This window comes from Danio aesculapii, chromosome 17, assembly GCF_903798145.1.
Source record: "Danio aesculapii chromosome 17, fDanAes4.1, whole genome shotgun sequence".
Classification (NCBI taxonomy): Eukaryota; Metazoa; Chordata; class Actinopteri; order Cypriniformes; family Danionidae; genus Danio; species Danio aesculapii.
Window position 1 is genome coordinate 20789820 of NC_079451.1, and position 18470 is coordinate 20808289.

The 18470-nt window shown below is 33.9% G+C and overlaps 1 protein-coding gene across 4 annotated transcripts; it reads left to right on the top strand.

Annotated features, from left to right (window-relative positions):
* Window positions 1-474: 474 nt before the first annotated feature.
* pomt2 (protein-O-mannosyltransferase 2) lies at window positions 475-16924 on the top strand. Of its 4 annotated transcripts, none has more exons than XM_056477431.1 (21): window positions 475-993; window positions 1097-1181; window positions 1267-1371; window positions 2832-2940; window positions 3041-3149; window positions 4421-4580; window positions 5839-5945; window positions 6035-6117; window positions 6208-6317; window positions 7466-7532; window positions 7620-7680; window positions 7774-7852; window positions 8406-8557; window positions 8651-8742; window positions 8840-8916; window positions 9496-9567; window positions 14136-14195; window positions 14280-14385; window positions 14461-14601; window positions 16333-16444; window positions 16577-16924. In XM_056477431.1, exons 1-21 carry the CDS (start codon window positions 722-724, stop codon window positions 16680-16682), a joined length of 2265 nt encoding a protein of 754 aa, XP_056333406.1. In that variant the 5' UTR covers window positions 475-721; the 3' UTR covers window positions 16683-16924. The 4 variants fall into 4 exon arrangements, with proteins under 4 accessions (XP_056333406.1, XP_056333405.1, XP_056333404.1 ...); XM_056477430.1 differs by having other exon boundaries at window positions 475-617; window positions 721-993; window positions 14136-14385; XM_056477429.1 differs by having other exon boundaries at window positions 475-575; window positions 687-993; window positions 14136-14385.
* The last annotated feature ends 1546 nt before the right edge of the window (window positions 16925-18470 follow it).

Sequence of the window (18470 nt, forward strand, 5' to 3'; positions counted from 1 at the left end):
GGCAAATTCCAGGCAGGCAGTGGCATATATATATATATATATATATATATATATATATATATATATATATATATATATATATATATATATATATATATATATATATATATATATATATATATATATATATATATATATGTATATATATAATTTGCATTAAATACATATATGTTTTATATCTAAATATGAATAGATTTTTTTCTCAAGTATATGATTGCATGTTTGTATTTATGTAGGCTATACATGGTAAATACAATATACACAGTACACGCACATATTTATCAAAACAAACTTTTATTTTGGATGTGATTAATCATGATTATTTTTTGCCCAGCACTATTTTAAAGTTATCCTTCATTCCCTCATAAAATTTGCTCGCTGTGATTCTGGTCATCCCCCTGGATCTGGATTTACAATTTCTGCAGGTCCCTCTCCTGTCCAGCAGAGGCCAGTGAAGTGCGGACATTCCCAACACTTCCCAAACCAACAATCTACAACAGTTCATGGATAAGGACAACAACATGAGCTGGATAATGTCAGGAGCTTTGCAATAAAGTAACAGAATATCTCATTCGGTACGATGTTGAACACGACCACCCCGAAAGCTCTTCAATCCTGTGAGGAATAATGTTTTATTCAACGTTACTGAACTCTGCCATTGTGTTCATAGTGGTTTTGTTACTCAGATAATGAGCCATTACTGTCCTCTTCATCTTCAAGAATGGACGGCAGACCGAAGGAGAATTTCACCCAAAAACAAGACACCTCCGCTGTAAGACATCGAAAAACATGTAAGGTAAACGAGGGGGCTAAGTTTCATTCCCAGCCTCATAATGGGACCATTATTGGGGCAAATAAGATCACCAAACGAGAAGGAGGACACATCAGTTCAGCCTGCAGAGATGATCATGTGCCCGTTTTTATTTTGGCTCTGGTGGTTGTGTTGTCTGTATCTACACGCTTTTACAAGATCACTGAGCCTCCTCATGTATGGTGAGTATTAGACCTGTAAAAATAGTAAATATAACACTGTAATGTAAAATTAAGCTTATCATCAATGTACAGTCCAGCAGTAAACATTATGGTCCATTTGCAGTTGGGATGAGACTCATTTTGGGAAAATGGGAAGCTATTACATTAATCGCACCTTCTTCTTTGATGTCCATCCGCCCCTTGGAAAGGTGTGGCTTTTAATGCAATATGATCAGAATTATTTTGTGTTTTTATTGTGTGGCTGAAAGGGATGCTTCTGTCTTTCTCATTCAGATGCTGATCGGCCTCGCTGGATACTTGACAGGTTACGATGGGACCTTTCCCTTCATAAAGCCAGGAGACAAATATGAGCACCACAATTACTGGGGGATGAGAGCGGTAAATTATAATTGTTATTATCTTTGAGATGGCTTTTAATGTAGTGTTTAATGTAATGCACAGTTAGTTTCAGCATTGTTGATAAGAAGAATGTTTTTGAGCATCAAATCATCATGTTAGAATGATTTCAGAAGGACTGTGTGAGTAATGGTGATGAAAAAATTCAGCTTTACCATCACTTTAATAATTAAGACTTAAAATATATGAAAATAGAATTGGTTTTTAACGTTATATATGATTATAATGATTAGCAAAATCCTTAAATGAAGACATGTTGTGCTTATGAGACTTTTAAAGGAAAATAAAAGTACATATTTATGGAAAGCGTAAGTTGAAGGGGCGTCTATTTTAACGTTGCAAAAAAAACCTTGCATAAAAAAATGGGTTAAATAATGTTAAGTAAAATTAATATTATTATGTAAAACTACACTCAAAAAACAACATAAATATGACTTTTCTGACTGCCTAAAACCTAGTGATTTTATGCATTCTGGGATAGTATAAAGATTGTTATTTTTGGGCTGCACCGTGAGGTTTAAATAGTATTTTATTATGCCATCAAAGGATTTGGTTATATAATTGTGAATAGTCAAAATTAGTTAAAAATCATTTTAAAAATAGTAATAAATATTGGGACAAGTTTTAATGTACATACTAACTAATGAGTAGGCTCACACGGTATGTGTGTGCGCAGAAATCTGCAGATTTTTAGCCCATCAAGTCCATTTAGTAAATTTTAGTTAATTGTGAAAGTGTGTAAGTTTATATTTATTCAGTTTTTAAATTAATTGCAGTATAATTACTGACTAATATGAAAATGTTTAAATGATTTACTTACAATACAGTTTGTAAAGTAATAATTTCTCTCTTTTAGTAGATAAATTGTACATATATTAAATGATTTGCATTGTAAACATTAAATAAAAGTAAAAAAATTATTCTTCTTTTATTTAACACATTAAGTTTTTAGTTATGATACACCCAAAATCATTCCATATAAATCTGCAGATTTTTTACAATACTCTGTATAAATAGCAAAAAATGTCTGCAGATTCGGTCTGGCCTTACTAATAACTAACCAGCTGATACTTTGACCCCTATATGAATAGTTCCTATGCATATGTTTTAATTTAAAAATATATTATTTAATAGACTTTTTAAGTAATGCCTTTTCATGGACATCAAAAATGTTGTTTTTAGACAGGCTCTCTGTATGTATGGGTTTATTATTTAACCATGACAATTTGTAATATAAAGATATGCAAGATAAAATAAAATCAAAGTAAAATAAAAGATTAAGATTGCTATAAGATAAAAAAAAATACAAGTCTACTTTGGGCTTTGAGTAAATATACTATGATATTTCTTATTGTTAAGTAAAGTAAAGAATGTTACACATAAAAATGCTATTCATAAATAATTCTGAGCTCTAATCCTTGTGATTATTTCATTTTCTGTAGTTCTGTGCTGCTCTTGGTTCCTGTCTGCCTCCTTTTGCCTTTCTTATTGTCCTGGAGCTCTCCCAGTCTCCGGCAGCAGCGCTCATCGCAGCCTCTCTGCTCATCTTTGGTGAGTGCAGCAGTCATCAGCAACACAGAGGCAAGCTGTAGTTAATAAAGTCATTGTGACCATAATCTAAAGCTAAATCAACTGGTCTATTTCACAACAGACACTGGTTGCATCACCCTGTCCCAGTACATCCTGCTGGATCCCATTCTGATGTTTTTCATTATGGGCTCGGTTCTGTGCATGGTCAAATTCAACAAGCAGAGACTCGGGTAAAGCAATTTCAAGCATTTCTATGCCCACATGAGGCTTTATGTGAATTATGGGAATAACTTCCATTAAACTGTAAACAGGGTTCCCAGAAGTCATAACATAATAACATATATATATACACACACAGTTGAAGTCAGAATTATTAGCCCCCGTTTTAATTTTTGTTTCTTTTTTAAATATTTCCCAAATGATGTTTAACAGAGCAAGGATTTTTTTACAGTATATCTGTATAAGAAAGTCTTATTTGTTTTATTAAAAAAGCAGTTTTTAATTTTTTAAAAGCCATTTTAAGGTCAAAATTATTAGCCCCTTTAAGCTATTTTTTTCCGATAGTCTACAGAACAAACCATCATTATACAATAACTTGCCTAATTACCCTAACCTGCCTAGTTAACCAAATTAACCTAGTTAAGCCTTTAAATGTCACTTTAAGCTGTATAGAAGTGTCTTGAAAAATATCTAGTCAAATATTATTTGTGTATATATATATATATATATATATATATATATATATATATATATATATATATATATATATATATATATATATATATATATATATATATATATATATATATAGACATACTTTTTTTTTTGTTGTTGTGCCAATCCAAAATCACTGAAGTCAGAACTCTTGAAATGCTGTCTGTAACAGTTCTGTATTTTTTTTTAACCTGCTCAGAGCTCAAACAGCTTTTTTTTTCTGTTCATTATAGGTAATGGAAAATCAAATTTTTAGTCAGTGAAAGTGAGGTGCAAGTATTCTTCAAACAGTTCATCAATCAAATATTATTAAACGTTAACTTAATAAATTTAACAAATTACTTTAGGCTGACCAAAAATAAATGAAGAAAACCCAAAACATTTTTCCACACCAACAGCTCCGATATAAAGAGTATATGACGATACTGCAGAGAATATAAAGAAAAACATTGAGGGGACTTTTTTTATCCACAGTTTTGATAAGTGCACAGTGCTTTTGATAATAAAGTCACTTTAAAATATCAAGCATAACATTCACTTCTTAATAGATAAAAAAATGCACAAAGCCAACAATACCTCTCACTCAGTTTTCATTATGTATATAGATTATTTTTAGCACAACTTTATTTTATCAAAAAAATGTTTCAGCAAAAGTGGAAGTTCCTCAAACTGGAAGTGCAACCCATATTTTGAAATAAAGTAACGGTGTGTGGATAAAAGGTGGATGGATGGCTTTATCAATTTTGTTTAATGTATCATGAATGCAAAACTTTGTCATTGTGTTCAGGCCTTTCAGCTTCTCCTGGTGGTTCTGGCTGCTACTGACAGGGCTTTGCCTCTCTGGGTCTCTTGGTGTAAAGTTTGTGGGGCTGTTTGTCATTCTCTTGGTTGGAATCAACACAGCGCTTGATCTGTGGAGGCTGCTTGGGGACCTCAGCTTGTCTCTGGTATAAAACTCTAGTTGAAAGGCAAAGTTATCAGCCCCCCGTGAAAATTTAAAGTCTTTTTCAAATATTTCCCAAGATATGTTTAACAGAGCAAGCACATTTTTTCACAGTGTTTCCTACTTTATATTTCTTCTGGATAATTTTTTAATGTCTTTTAGTTAAAAAAATATATTTTAAGAATGTAAAGACTGCTTACATAAATAGTATTAGACCCCTTAAGATTATTATTATTATTATTATTATCATTATTATTATTATTATTATTATTGTTATTATTATCGTTATTATTATTATTATTATTATCATTATTATCATCATTATTATTATTATTATTATTATTATTATTATTATTATTATTATTATTATTATTATTATTATTATAAATGTTATAATTGGCTACAGACAAAAACACTCTTGTCCAAAGACTTGACTAGTTAACCTAACTTGCCTCATTAACCTAGTTTCTTGCAAAAACTTCCCGCAAAACAAAATATTATGTACTAACATCATGGAAAAGACAAAAGTAATCAGTTGTTTAAGCTATCATGTTTACAAATTTATTGAATACTAGTTGTGGCAAGTATTTGAAAAAGAATTAAAAATCATAGCAGGGTTAATAATTTAGTTTTCATATGTATATGTTATTTTACAGTTTAGCTTTTAAAACGTGTATTATTGTAATTCAGTAGTCAACATTTGAAGTGAATCAATAAAACTACTATATATGAAACTACTATATACAGTACATACACAAATTGCTAAAGTGAGATAAAAGCACTTCACATGTGTATTTTCTTTCAGACTGAAGAAAAAGTCTTTGTATCACTTTCCTTTTGCACATTTCTGTTGATTATAAGTTACACTGTAACTCCATGCAAAGTATTTCTGATTAAAGTATTAGCAGTCTCTCAGCTTAATATCTACTGACACTGCTCCACCAACAGACATTTTGCAGAATATAAGAAACTTGTCAACTTAAGCTAACCCTAATCTTACAGTTTACTAATTTTCTAATGTGAATTACTTGCTATGTAGTTATGATGTAACTTCAACAAAATGTTAAAGAGACCATTAAAATAAAGTGATACCGAATACTTTATGAAGGCCAAAAAGCTTGCTTTGGATAACACATCTGCTGAAATCAATAAATGTAAAATTCAGGTGCAGTTTTTTTCTTTATAAAATATCTTTCTGGCCCAACACGTTTCTATGATTCTGTATGCTCTTGTTGTGAAAATATGTACTTCTTGTTCACTAGGTGGATTTTGCGAAGCACTTACTAGCTCGAAGTTTTGGGTTGATAATGCTCCCGTTGTTCTTATACACCACAATATTTGCCATCCACTTCATTGTCTTAAACAGGAGGTAAGTTTGAGCTAATCTTCTGTTTTTCTATTGTCAAAACATCTAGTTGGTCTATAGTAAAAAAGCATTGTTCTTTTTTCAATACACAGTGGTCCAGGGGATGGTTTCTTCAGCTCTGCATTCCAGTCTCGCTTGATTGGAAACAATCTACACAACGCCTCCATGCCAGAGTGTAAAAAAACAACTTCATTTTTTTTAAAGTTTGGATTTTGTGTAAAGATTCCATGTTTGAAAATGGGCTTTTATGCCTCCTCCCACACAGATCTGGCATATGGCTCAATCATAACAGTGAAAAATCTGCGAATAGCAGGAGGATATTTGCACTCTCACTGGCACCTTTACCCAGAGGGGGTTGGAGCTCACCAGCAGCAGGTCAGTTCACCCTCATCTGCTCTTAAGGGGATAGTTCACCCCCACAAAAAATCTAATTTACTCACTGTTTACTCACTTTCAAGTGGTTCCAAAACATTATGAGTTTCTTTCTGCTGTTGAATGCAAAAGAAGATATTTTGCAGAAAACTGGAAACCTGTAACAATTGACGCCCAATAGTAGGAAAAACAAATACCAATGAAATTGACTGTTAGAGGTTTCCAGCGTTCTTCAAATTATCTTCTTTTGTGTTAAAGGTAAACAGATAAAGGGTGAGTAAATGATGGCAGAATTTTCATTTTTTGAGTGAACTGTCCCTGTAATCAAATCTTTTAATTGCAATCTTCTAATGTTGTCGGTAATGATAACCTGATGTTGTATGTGAGGGCTGACATTCATTGAGTACCTCACTGTTTAAAAGTTAACTTATTGCAGTCTTGATTTAAATACTTATTCCAAAATGATTGGGATGTGACTCAGAGAATGTAGCTGAGCGGTACAATTATGAAATATTTTCAGATTTTGTGCTTTTTAACCACACAGTATTGTTATTTGTTCAAAATTCCAAATTTTTTTAATCCAAAATTTGTCAGAGGAAAAGTCAAGCTCCCATAATTCAATTCAGAAGGATAAACATACAACATTAACTGAAATAAAAAAATTGAAAGTACTTTTAATTCAGATATATTTCATAGTGATTATATTGTTATAAGCCATTACAAATAATTCCTGTTCTTTTTAATTTTCAGAAAATCAAGAACATAATTTAGCATCCACAAATGTTTTAAACTGTGATAGTAAGAGTCTGCTAAAATGAACAAATAATCCATCCTGCTATTCAATTACATGTTTAAGTATTTTTCTAATAGAAAAAAAAATTAGAAAAAGTTATTTATAACTCACATATAAATATCCTTTCACAGTATTGTTGTATTTTTTGGATCTGGATTTGTGATCCAATAAATTCATTTATTTGATCACAAAGTCTTTATGTCCTAATGGACTTAATCCAAAAACACTTTGGAAGTGTACATGTACATTTGCATGTGTATATTTATTGACTTTATTCTTTTAAGTTCTCCGGTGTGTTTTTCTAAGAATGATAAATCATTTTCCTCTCCACATCTATTTTGCCTATTATCTTGTGTAGGTTACTGCCTATTTACACAAAGATTATAACAACCTGTGGTTGGTCAAGAGACTTGACAACTCTGATGGTGAGTTTTTAATGCATGTTTGCATATTTGCTCAATATTCTTTATACACACACTGCACAAGAGTCAATAACTCTGTTATCTGCTAAGACCTCACAGGCTCACCAGAGCTGGTCCGACATGGTGATATCATTAGACTGGAGCATAAAGAGTAAGTGTCAGGTCTTTCTGAAAGTGACAAAATAATTAATAAGAACGATGAACATGTTGTTTAAAACAATGCAAACTTGGTTTTCGTCATCAGAACTACAAGAAATCTTCATAGTCATTTCCATGAAGCGCCCCTGACCAAAAAACACCTGCAGGTCACAGGTTATGGCATTGTGAGTACTATATCATTCGTATATTGTTACCATTCATATAATTTAGGGATTTTGTCAATACTACCGAAGCTTGTCTTTAAAGATGCCTATCTGTGGTGGATAGTGAAAAATATCATACTTCTACAAAACAGTGAACTCTAGTGTGCTTTGAATATAGCAATTATTATTTTTATACAATATTACTGTATTTATTGTTAATTAATGCTTTATTTATTCATTTATTTATTACATTTAGCAAAAAAAAAAATAATTGTCATTAGTTGAGAAGCTGTTAAACTTGGATATGTATACTGTACGCCATGCAAAAGAAGAAAATGTATTCAATTAGTGCCCGCCAACTTTTCCAACATCACTGGTTCTGGTATTTTTTTCCAAGAAATACTGTCTGTCTTTAAAGGTTAATCATTTATGGTTAAAATATTTTTTCCTATGAAGATTACTGTTGCCCTCTGTACTTTCACAATTGTGTCTTTCATACAGAGTCTGCTTTGAACTTGACTAGTTGTCCACTAAGAGCATCATGCATTTCTAGAATTCTGTCTTTTGGTTTCAGAATGGCAGTGGCGACGTGAATGACCTGTGGCAGGTGGAGGTGTGTGGAGGGAGGAAGGGAGATCCGGTGAAGGTGCTGCGCAGTAAAGTGCGTTTTCTCCATCGTGCCACAGGCTGTGTGCTCTGCTCCTCTGGAAAGACCCTTCCCAAGTGGTGAGAGCATTTGTTCCGCCAAAACCTCACAGCCGGTCTGGAGTGCACAATGAACAAATCATCGAAAATATTGTGCATTTTACTGTTTAACAGGGGATGGGAACAGGTGGAGGTCACATGCAGTCCTTATGTCAAAGAGACTCCAAATTCACAGTGGAACATTGAGGACCACATAAACCCTAAACGTATGCCTGTATAGCTGGGTTTTTTTTTTCAATATTGATTTAATGGGTAGAAAACTGCAGTTTTGTTCATTTGCTGGTGTGATTTTTCTGTGCGCAGTGCCCAACATCAGTCTTTCTGTACTCAAACCCACTTTCCTGGAGATCCTCTGGGAGTCCCATATTGTGATGATCAGGGTAAGATTCTCCTGACAGGAAAACTGCCTGTTAAATTTGCTCTTCATGTGGGAATTACTTCTAATTAAAGATAATCTCCCTATTAAAAATATCCTACCACATGGGAATGATTTCTGAATTAAATTACAGTATTTTCCAGAATATAAGTTGATTAAAAGTCTGTTAATTTTTTCTTTTTTTTACTGAAATGCACTGCTTTAATTTCAAAGTGAAGTTAACATCAAGAACAAGTAAAGTTTCACATATTTTTACTGACTTGTTTTATACTTGCATTGCTCTTCTTCTGTTGTCTGAACCATTAAATTTAGAGTAATGTAATGTAATGTGCATTTATATAGCACATTTATTGTGTGTGGCCATGCACCAAGAGCGCTTTACAATCATGCCCCCTCTCTCCTCCCCACCATCATTTGTTGTGGAGTGACTAGGGAAACTAAAATCCTAACATTTAACCCATTTACATTTATTCATGAATGAAATTATCAAATGCAACTTGCACCAATTATATACCAGTGTGACTTATCAGTTTAATAAATAATTGAATCCTAAATATATTAAATTAATAATGTTTTTGTGTAGGGAAACAGTGGTTTGAAGCCCAAAGACAACGAGATGAACTCTAAGCCCTGGCATTGGCCCATTAACTATCAGGTAAGTTGTGTATGAGCAGTTTTATTATTATTAATGTAATAAAATTTATATGATTGATCAATATTGATTTATTTGTAAGTGTTATTTATAAACGAGGGCTGCAGCAATTAGTTATTGTAATAATTGATTAATCAGATATGGGTTTTTTCCATTTTCTTTAAACATATTGTGACTGAAGTGCAACAACTAAAATCCTTACATTTAACCCATTTACTTATAGTATAGTATAGTATAGTATAGATCTCAAATAGTCAACAGTAAAAAGTCTATAAAAGCCAAGCACAGATACACACACACACATAAAAAAAAAAACTTATTGCAATAAACTTTATTCCAGGATTTTTTTTTTTAATTTTCATCATGTAATATTGGTAAAAATCCTATGTAATTTATGTATTTGTTTGTTTGTTGTTTTTAATTCTATATTTCTTACTGAAATGTTCTTGTCATGAAAATAGCCTTTGTTGCTGACATGGCATTATATTCAAAAATTAACCATCACACATTTTAATGCGTTCAACTCAATTCACAGCTACTGCACTATATTCAGAATTTAAACAATGGAATTATTTATTTCACTAGAAATGACATTAACTAATAATATCATTACTCACTTACTCCCAGGGCCATTTATATCGAAGTTTGTTACGTTATCTAACTTTGCACGGCTCCACCTAGCAAGCCAGACCTGTAACAATAAATAGTATTAAATAAAAATAATTAGGACACCTCTGAATTAATAAGGAGCCCGAAGACTCATCTCCCGTTCGAAAAGGAAAAACAACAACAAAGAAGATTGACCAAAGATATAATGTAAAGTCAAATTTATTTTACATTTAACTTTTAAGACATAAAAATCTTGCTGAGGTAAAGCCAAAATAACAAACAAAAACTCAACCACTAACTAAGTTTTAAACCCTCTTACCTGCACATGAAATAAACTACTAACCACAAGACACGAGAAAATTTAATAAAGCAAAAAGGCACCCTCCTCATCACATGTGTCTTTTTATAGATCTCAATTAGTCAACACTCAACAATTTCAACAATATCGTCGTGCAACTACAACACAAGTTTTTCTTCCAGTCCAGTTTAAATAGACTTCCCAAACATGCCGGCAAGCTTCCATGCGTCGACACCTGATTCACACTTGTGCGCTCATCATAGATATTTACATTAGATGTCGTCAATAGAGCCGGCATTTTAGTATAGGGTAGCGCTCCTTTGAAATGAATGCGGGACCAAGGTGTAGTGGAGGACTGGCCATCCAGAGCCAGAGATATACACATATGTGCATATATCTATGATCTGCAGTTTTCCTGGTGGTCAGTATGCAAATATTTTTTTATTACGAAAATTATAATTTTACGTCACTTTTCTACATCGATGGATAAGTGACCATGCAGGCATTCCTGACAAGGAGCATGTGTTTGTGTGCATGGAAATGTATTATCCTCCCACCCTTTTAAATTTGATCTCATCTGTGTCCTGAAACACAGCCCCTCTCCTGCTTTCACTTCTCATTCTAATGGAGGGAGCGATTCATTTCTGAATGAATCTCCGTTATAAATGACTCGTTCACTTAGCCGACAATAATACTAGTTTCTAGCACCGCAGCATCTTGTTGTCATATTTTATTTACATTGTTTGCTTATTTTATTCAACAAAACTAGCAGAAGCCTTGTATTTAGTGCAAGTTGGTGCTACTTTGCCTCATGGTCAATGCAGTAAGAGACTATATTATCATCAACAACGTTACTTGTTTAGCACAAAAGTTTGTAACATACAAAAATGTTAAAAACGAAATTTTACCTAAGAAATGTGATGCCTTTGTGCTTTGTTTTGTTTGTTTGCTTGTTACTACACCCGTACACAGTGCTAAAGTTCAGCATCTTCACGTTGACACACTGTCTTGACTAGTGCGGTTGAGTGACATTTGTCCTAGGAGCACTGTACAAATGTGGCGGCACTATTGATGCATGATCAAGCTCCGTATGTGATATCTAGGGTATATATCTATGTGCGCTCCTAATGAAACCTGTCAGAGAGACAGCGGAGAGAAGAGAACCACAACAAACAGAGGCATATACAACAACACAAAGAAAAACTCACTACTTGAAATAAAATATTTTTTGTATGATTGTTTTAATAAAAACGAAGTATATATAATATACATAACAAAGTTGATATTTAGCCGCACCATATTGGTGTTTTGTAACATCTTGTTTTTATGAGGTGAGTTGTTAGCCCAACGCTCAACCCTCAATCTGGAGGACCAAGACATACACACAAACACTACGGACAATTTATCTCACCTGATTCACCTACAGCACGTCTATGGACTGTGGGGGAAACTGGAACACCCGGAGGAAACCCAATGCGAACATGGGGAGAACATGCAAACTCCACACAGAAATGCCAACTGACCCAGCAGGGCTCGAACTAGTGACTTTTTTTGCTTTGAGGCGACAGCCCTACCCACCGGGCCAGCTATAGATTTGATTTAATTAAATATAATAAGCAAATCAAATAAACGTTAAGCAGACAGGAATTAATGCGTTACTTTTTTAAATAAAGCGTTGATTACAATAATTTGTATAAAATTTTTTTTGTAATCAATTAAATCGAATACTCAACAAACACATCTACGTTGAAGCGATGTCTGTACAACGTTGCATTTTTTTCAAAGGCAAAGTCGCCACTTATGTGCTCGCTACGTTGTTACAACGTAGAAATGTAAGACGTGAGACAGCTGTAGCAACGTTGTCAGGTAACATTCATCAACCTTGAGACGACGTTCTTACCACATGTATTAATGTTTTTTTTCTGGCAGTTTACCAATACTGCCTAGAATACAGGCTAAGTAGTGATAATTTTCCAGTATTGCTAAATATTAAATATTGTTCAAATGCCTCACAAATGTAAATAATCAAACTTTTTTATTATATATTTCACAATATATAATACATACGGTACACATCTACCTATAAGCAAACAGTATAAAATAGTGTTTAGATTAAATTAAATCATTACCTATATATAATTAAACTAAAAGGATAGGCTAAATTAAAATGTCAATTGAGAAAGTAAACAAACAAGAAATGTAAACAAGAAAGCAAATTAAAATGCAGACACTGGGCATCTAATCTCTGGACTGGAGAATACAGCAGACCGGGAGCACAGCCGAAGACCAGCTGTAATTGTTGGTACGAAGAAAGCAGTCAGAGAATAAACAAGTCCAACAGAGAATCCAGTTCAGAGATGGATCCACAGCAGCCACAAGTCAAAATAAGCAGTGAACAAGAGAGGACAGATCAGAGACAGAACTACACAAATCACCACTGATGTCTTAATTAGGAAGAAGAAATAAAGCACTACCAAAGACTATTTAAAACACCTGCGTTGTTGAATGAGACTCCAAACTGTCTGTTGAAATTGAAACCGATTCATTGATGACGAGTAAATGTTGTACAGTGGTTGTCCATGCCGCCTAAGCACAACTTAAAGCAACAGCCGTTTAAATGGCAACATTATGACACTGTTGTGGCAACCTTCAGCAACAACGTAGATCCTCAACCTTTTTACAAGGTTGGTACAACATTGGAGGAAGGTCGCTACGTTGAGGCAACATTGTGTGTTAGTTGGGTAACTGATAATAACTGTCAGCCCTATGATTAACCATTACAATATGTGAAGTTTATTTATAAAGTCAAGCTAATGTACGAACCACCAATCAGACGATTCCTAACTCAGTATAAATAACCAAAGCATCTTACCTTCAGCCATATTCATCTTGAAGAATCCCCACTCCCACCCCCTCTCCTCCTCTCTTTCTCTATAGGGCAGCACGGCGGCCCAGTGGCTAGCACTGCGGCCTCACAGCAAGAATGCCTCTGGTAAGGGTCTCCACCCAGCTACCCAGTCGGCATTTCTGTGTGGAGTTCATGTTCTCCCCGTGCTCGCGTGGGTTTTTCCCCGTGTCCTCTGGTTTCCTCCCACAGTCCAAAACATGAGACATAAGTAAATTGACTAAATCAAATCAGCACCATAGTCAAATTCCACCAGCAACACACCCTCATAGCAATACTTAAGCAGCAGGAGGGGGGGGGGGGTTCTGGAGATCTACCTGAGCTCAAACTCCCCTCTCACCCTGCAAACGGGAGGGAGCCCCGGACTCGAGGATCTCTTTAGTCATTTACTCATGAGCTCAGGGCTCTCTCCCGGGACAGCATGCCAAACTAGCTTATTACCAATCATCAGCTAAGTGTGAACTCTTGAATACAGCATTTATTAACAGTAATAATTATCTTTTTTTCAAGTTTTTTCAAGTTCAAGTTTTTTCAAGTAAACTTTTATAAGTTTATTGATTAATATATTATTGTGCTTTTGTCATTTAAGGTAGATTTTGTTTTATGTTTGTCATTTTAATACTTTTATTTTACTTAGCCACATAAACAAAACATTTCTTATTTACAAATATACACACACATACACACAAACACACACAAACAAAACAGTTTTATGTCATATCTCTGTACCATTTCATCACTATTTATTATTCACAACAGGGTTTGAGGTTTTCCGGAGTCAATGAAACTGAATACCGTGTTTATCTGCTTGGAAACCCTGTAAGTGTCTCTGTCTTTTTTTACACCCTCCATTTTCCAAGACCTCTTGTTCCATCATTAGTAAATATCCCTTCACATCCTCAGGTCATTTGGTGGCTGAACCTGTCAAGTCTGGCTCTATTTGTAATCCTGCTGACGGTGGCTTCATTAGCAGCACAGAGAAGAGTGAAGATGGAGGGAATGATGAAAGGTAAGCAGCAATGCAGATGTTTGTGCAGTGTATAAAAAGGGGAGCAGGTCTAAAAGAGCTGATGTTGTGTTTCAGTGCACTGTCACACACTCATGGAGGGTGGCGGGATGCTGTTTTTGGGCTGGCTTTTACACTATCTCCCGTTCTACATCATGGGTCGCATACTCTACTACCACCATTACTTTCCTGCCATGATGTTCAGCAGTATGTTAACAGGTAGGAAAGCTAACCTGATAATAAATTCAGCCCATTATCAACTGGTAGAAGTCTGATGATATTCTTATCACACTGACATCTTACCTGCCCACTGAAAATGCATAATTAAGTAGTGTGTGACTTGTAACATCAGCTTACTTTGCTAAACACTTAATTTTACAAAAGCTTATTTTGGTGGAGCCAACATACTGTCATACTACATAAACTTCTTCTTCTTCTTCTTAGACTATTTTAAGAAGGCATCTTCTCCTAGACTGTTCATACTATAACCACCAAACTAACTCCAAACCTCCAAACTATACTGAATTAAGTTTCTATATCTTTTCCAACTGATCCCACTTATGGTTTTCTGAAAACTGACCCGGAATATTAAGAAAAGTCCCATTGACTTAACATTAAACCAAAATTTATGACCTCATAACTTTCTGCCAGACTGTCATACAGACTTAAGGTTGAGCTCGTTTAACTCAGACTACCAATCTGCCAATCACTGATGACCTTTAAACTTACTAGCCACACCGTAGCAACTACTTACAGCACCCTAGCTACTGTCCCATATACTTCCATTATAAAAAAACTGCCATTGACTTTACATTGAACATACTAACGACATACTGATCTATACTAGCAACATACCGATCCATACTAACAACATGCCGATCCATACTAGCAACATACCGATCCATACTAGAAACATACTAATGACATACTAATCATACTAGCAACATGCTAATTCATACAAAATTCATGCTAACAACATGCTAATTTATACTAGAACCATGCTAATTTATGTTAGTAACTGCCTAGCAACTACTAAGAACACCTTAGCAACCACCTAGAATACCCTAGCAACGCTCTAGCAACCACTTAGAACACCCTAGCAACACCTTAGTAAACACCTAGCAACCCCTTCAGAACTTGACTTTATGCTTAAATAACAAGACAGAATTGTGTTCATTCTTTATCTTTTTGTAATCATGAATTGACTTCTAATGAACACCTCCGAAAATAAGACTAATCATATGCCCTTTTTGCCCTTTTTTATCTTGATATAAGAATTTGGCAATTTTCATTGGAAAACATTACAACAATGCTGAGGAAAAGTATCACATTTAACAGAAGCTAGTTTAAAGGTTAGTCTATATCCTATGAAATTAAACTAAAACTTAAATTAACTTAAATCACATTCCTTTTACGGTTAGAATATTGTGTTTCCTTTAATCTGGGTGATTTGGCATTTCTGTGTGGAGTTTGTATGTTCTCCTCATGTTCGCGTGGGTTTCCTCCAGGTGCTCCGGTTTCCCCCACAGTCCAAAGACATGCGGGTATAGAAGAATTGAATAATCTAAATTGTCTGTAGGGTTTGAGTGTGAATGAGTGTATGTGTGTTTCCCAGTGATGGGTTGCGGCTGGAAGGCTATCCGCTGCATAAAACATATGCTGGATAAATTGGCGGTTCATTCCGCTGTGGCGACCCCTGAATAATTAAGGGACTAAGCCGAAAAGTAAACCAATGAATGAGTAAATGAATCCATTTTCTTCAGTTGCTCTTAAAATGACTTTCAGAATACAGTTAACAGTTTCATCTGGATTTGCCATATTTTTTCGAGCTATTATAAAGTTTGCTGTGGTCGTGTTAATTATAACGTTTAATATAAAACATCTAATAACGTTTAATATAATCTAATAACGTATAATCTAAATATAACGTTTAAACCTTCTTTATTTAAGGTGTTACTCTGGACATCTTCCTTCAGAATTTGCAGCTTCTCTTTAGCTCATCTTTATCTCATTACCTGATGAGGGGAGGTCAATCTGTGCTCCTCTTAGGGGTTATCTACAGGTGAGTATCTACAAGTTTAGTTGTTTTTGTGTCTCACGCCCTTGAGAATTAATTTGCTTTTAAGTATGTTCTATTTATTAAGTTAATATTATTGCTACTCAGCCTGATATTTCCGCTGTTGTCTGGTTTCAGCTTTTATCTTTTCCACCCTCTCTCCTATGGCATGAGAGGGCCGCTGGCGCATGACTCTGCCTCCTCCATGGCCGGCCTCAGGTGGATGGAATCCTGGGAGTTTTAGACAAACATTTGAAGTGTTGCCACTTCATAAAATGTTTTTAAAACTATTTCATATGTTACATGTTGACATTTCAGTGTTGAAGGAAAGCATTTAGTCTGATCTTAGGCTGTGTTGAACATTTTCAAATAGTATTTTTGTAATGTATAAAGTTGCGATATTTTACAGTCATGTATTTTACATAAAAATCTGATGTCGTGCAACTGCTGTAGCTGGACTGAAATAAATTGATTGAAAACATTGAAGTGCCTTTTTAGTTGTAAAGATGCTGATGTATAAAGCATTAACTTTTCATTCGTGTTTAAAACATTTCAGGTTGAGAACATATAATAGCATTTCTGAATTGGTTTGTTAGAAAACTGTAACGTTTGAAATTTAAGTTACTTTTCTGCGACAAACAAGTCATGTTTCAATCAGCTGCCTTTTGATGTTTGTTTGAAATATTGTAATTGTCTTTGAGTTCTTGCTTTAAATGCAAATTGTAGATAGACTGACTAAAAATTGGCATTTATTCAAATTTAGGTTGTGTTGCATTTGATAGCAACACGTTTTCTTGCTCATTTTACTGAAAATATAATGTTGAAGTTAGAATTATTAGCCCCTCTGAATTATTAGCCCCCCCTTTTTATTTTTTCACCCATTTTCTGTTTAATGGAGAGCTTTTTCAACACATTTCTAAACATAATAGTTTTAATAACTCATCTCTAATAACTGATTTATTTTATCTTTGCCATGATGACAGTAAATAATATTTTACTAGATATTTTTCAAGACACTTCTATACAGCTTAAAGTGACATTTAAAGGCTTAACTAGGTTAATTAGGTTAACTAGACAGGTTAGGGTAATTAGGCAAGTTATTATATAACGATGGTTTGTTCTGTAGACGGTCGGAAAAAAAATTTGCTTAAAGGGGTTAATAATTTTGACCTTAAAATGGTTCATAAAAAATAAAAAAACTGATTTTATTCTAGCTGAAATAAAACAAAGAAGACTTTCTCCAGAAGAAAAAATATTATCAGACATACTGTGAAAATTTCCTTCAATTTCCTTAAAAAAAAATCAAAGGGGGGGTAATAATTCTGACCTCAACTGGATATGCTTTTCATTAATCACTGTCATTTTAAGAGCGATGTATTTTTACTTGAATTTTACTTATTGTTTAATTTTTCCTGCATAACTAATTATTTTCCCAGGTATAATAAAGTGGCCTTCTGTCTTTTAGAGACATGATCTGTAAAGAGGTGTCGATATTTGTTTCTTCAACCATGCCTTTTTTAAATAAGTCTATAAATTTGACATTTTGGAGTGATGCTATGTATAACGTATTTGAAAATGGGTTGACCAAAATAATAATGCTACACAACAATTCATTAGCGATATTTCTTTAATGTTTTAAAATAAATAAAATGAACACTCGGTTAAAATTATTGATACAATGAGCTAAAACTAGACTTGTTGATGTTTACTGCCTTTTTTTGGAGCTGTACTTAGAAGTTTGTTCTGCCGTGTATTTTGGCCTGACTGAGTCTTGACTTGGTTTTATTATATTAACACTCGGTTATAAATACTAATCGAGTAAGCTGAATGAAAGCTAAACGTATTAAAGTTTGCATATTATTGATATTTTTCGGTCAATGTTTTTTTTTTTTTTTTTTTTGCAATTTTAGAACACAGAACATACAAGGGCAATAACAACATTATATTGACATCAAAATAAATACAATTTAAAAAGAAACAAAATATATTACAATTAATCAGAGACAAAATTTAAGGCTTTAAAGTAACAGTT

Coding starts and splice junctions, on each gene's coding strand:
- pomt2 (XM_056477428.1), top strand. CDS start 722: ATGGACGGCAGACCGAAGGAGAATTTCACCCAAAAACAAGACACCTCC. Junction 994..1,096: donor ACTGAGCCTCCTCATGTATG/GTGAGTATTAGA, acceptor GTCCATTTGCAG/TTGGGATGAGACTCATTTTG. Junction 5,946..6,034: donor TTCATTGTCTTAAACAGGAG/GTAAGTTTGAGC, acceptor TTCAATACACAG/TGGTCCAGGGGATGGTTTCT.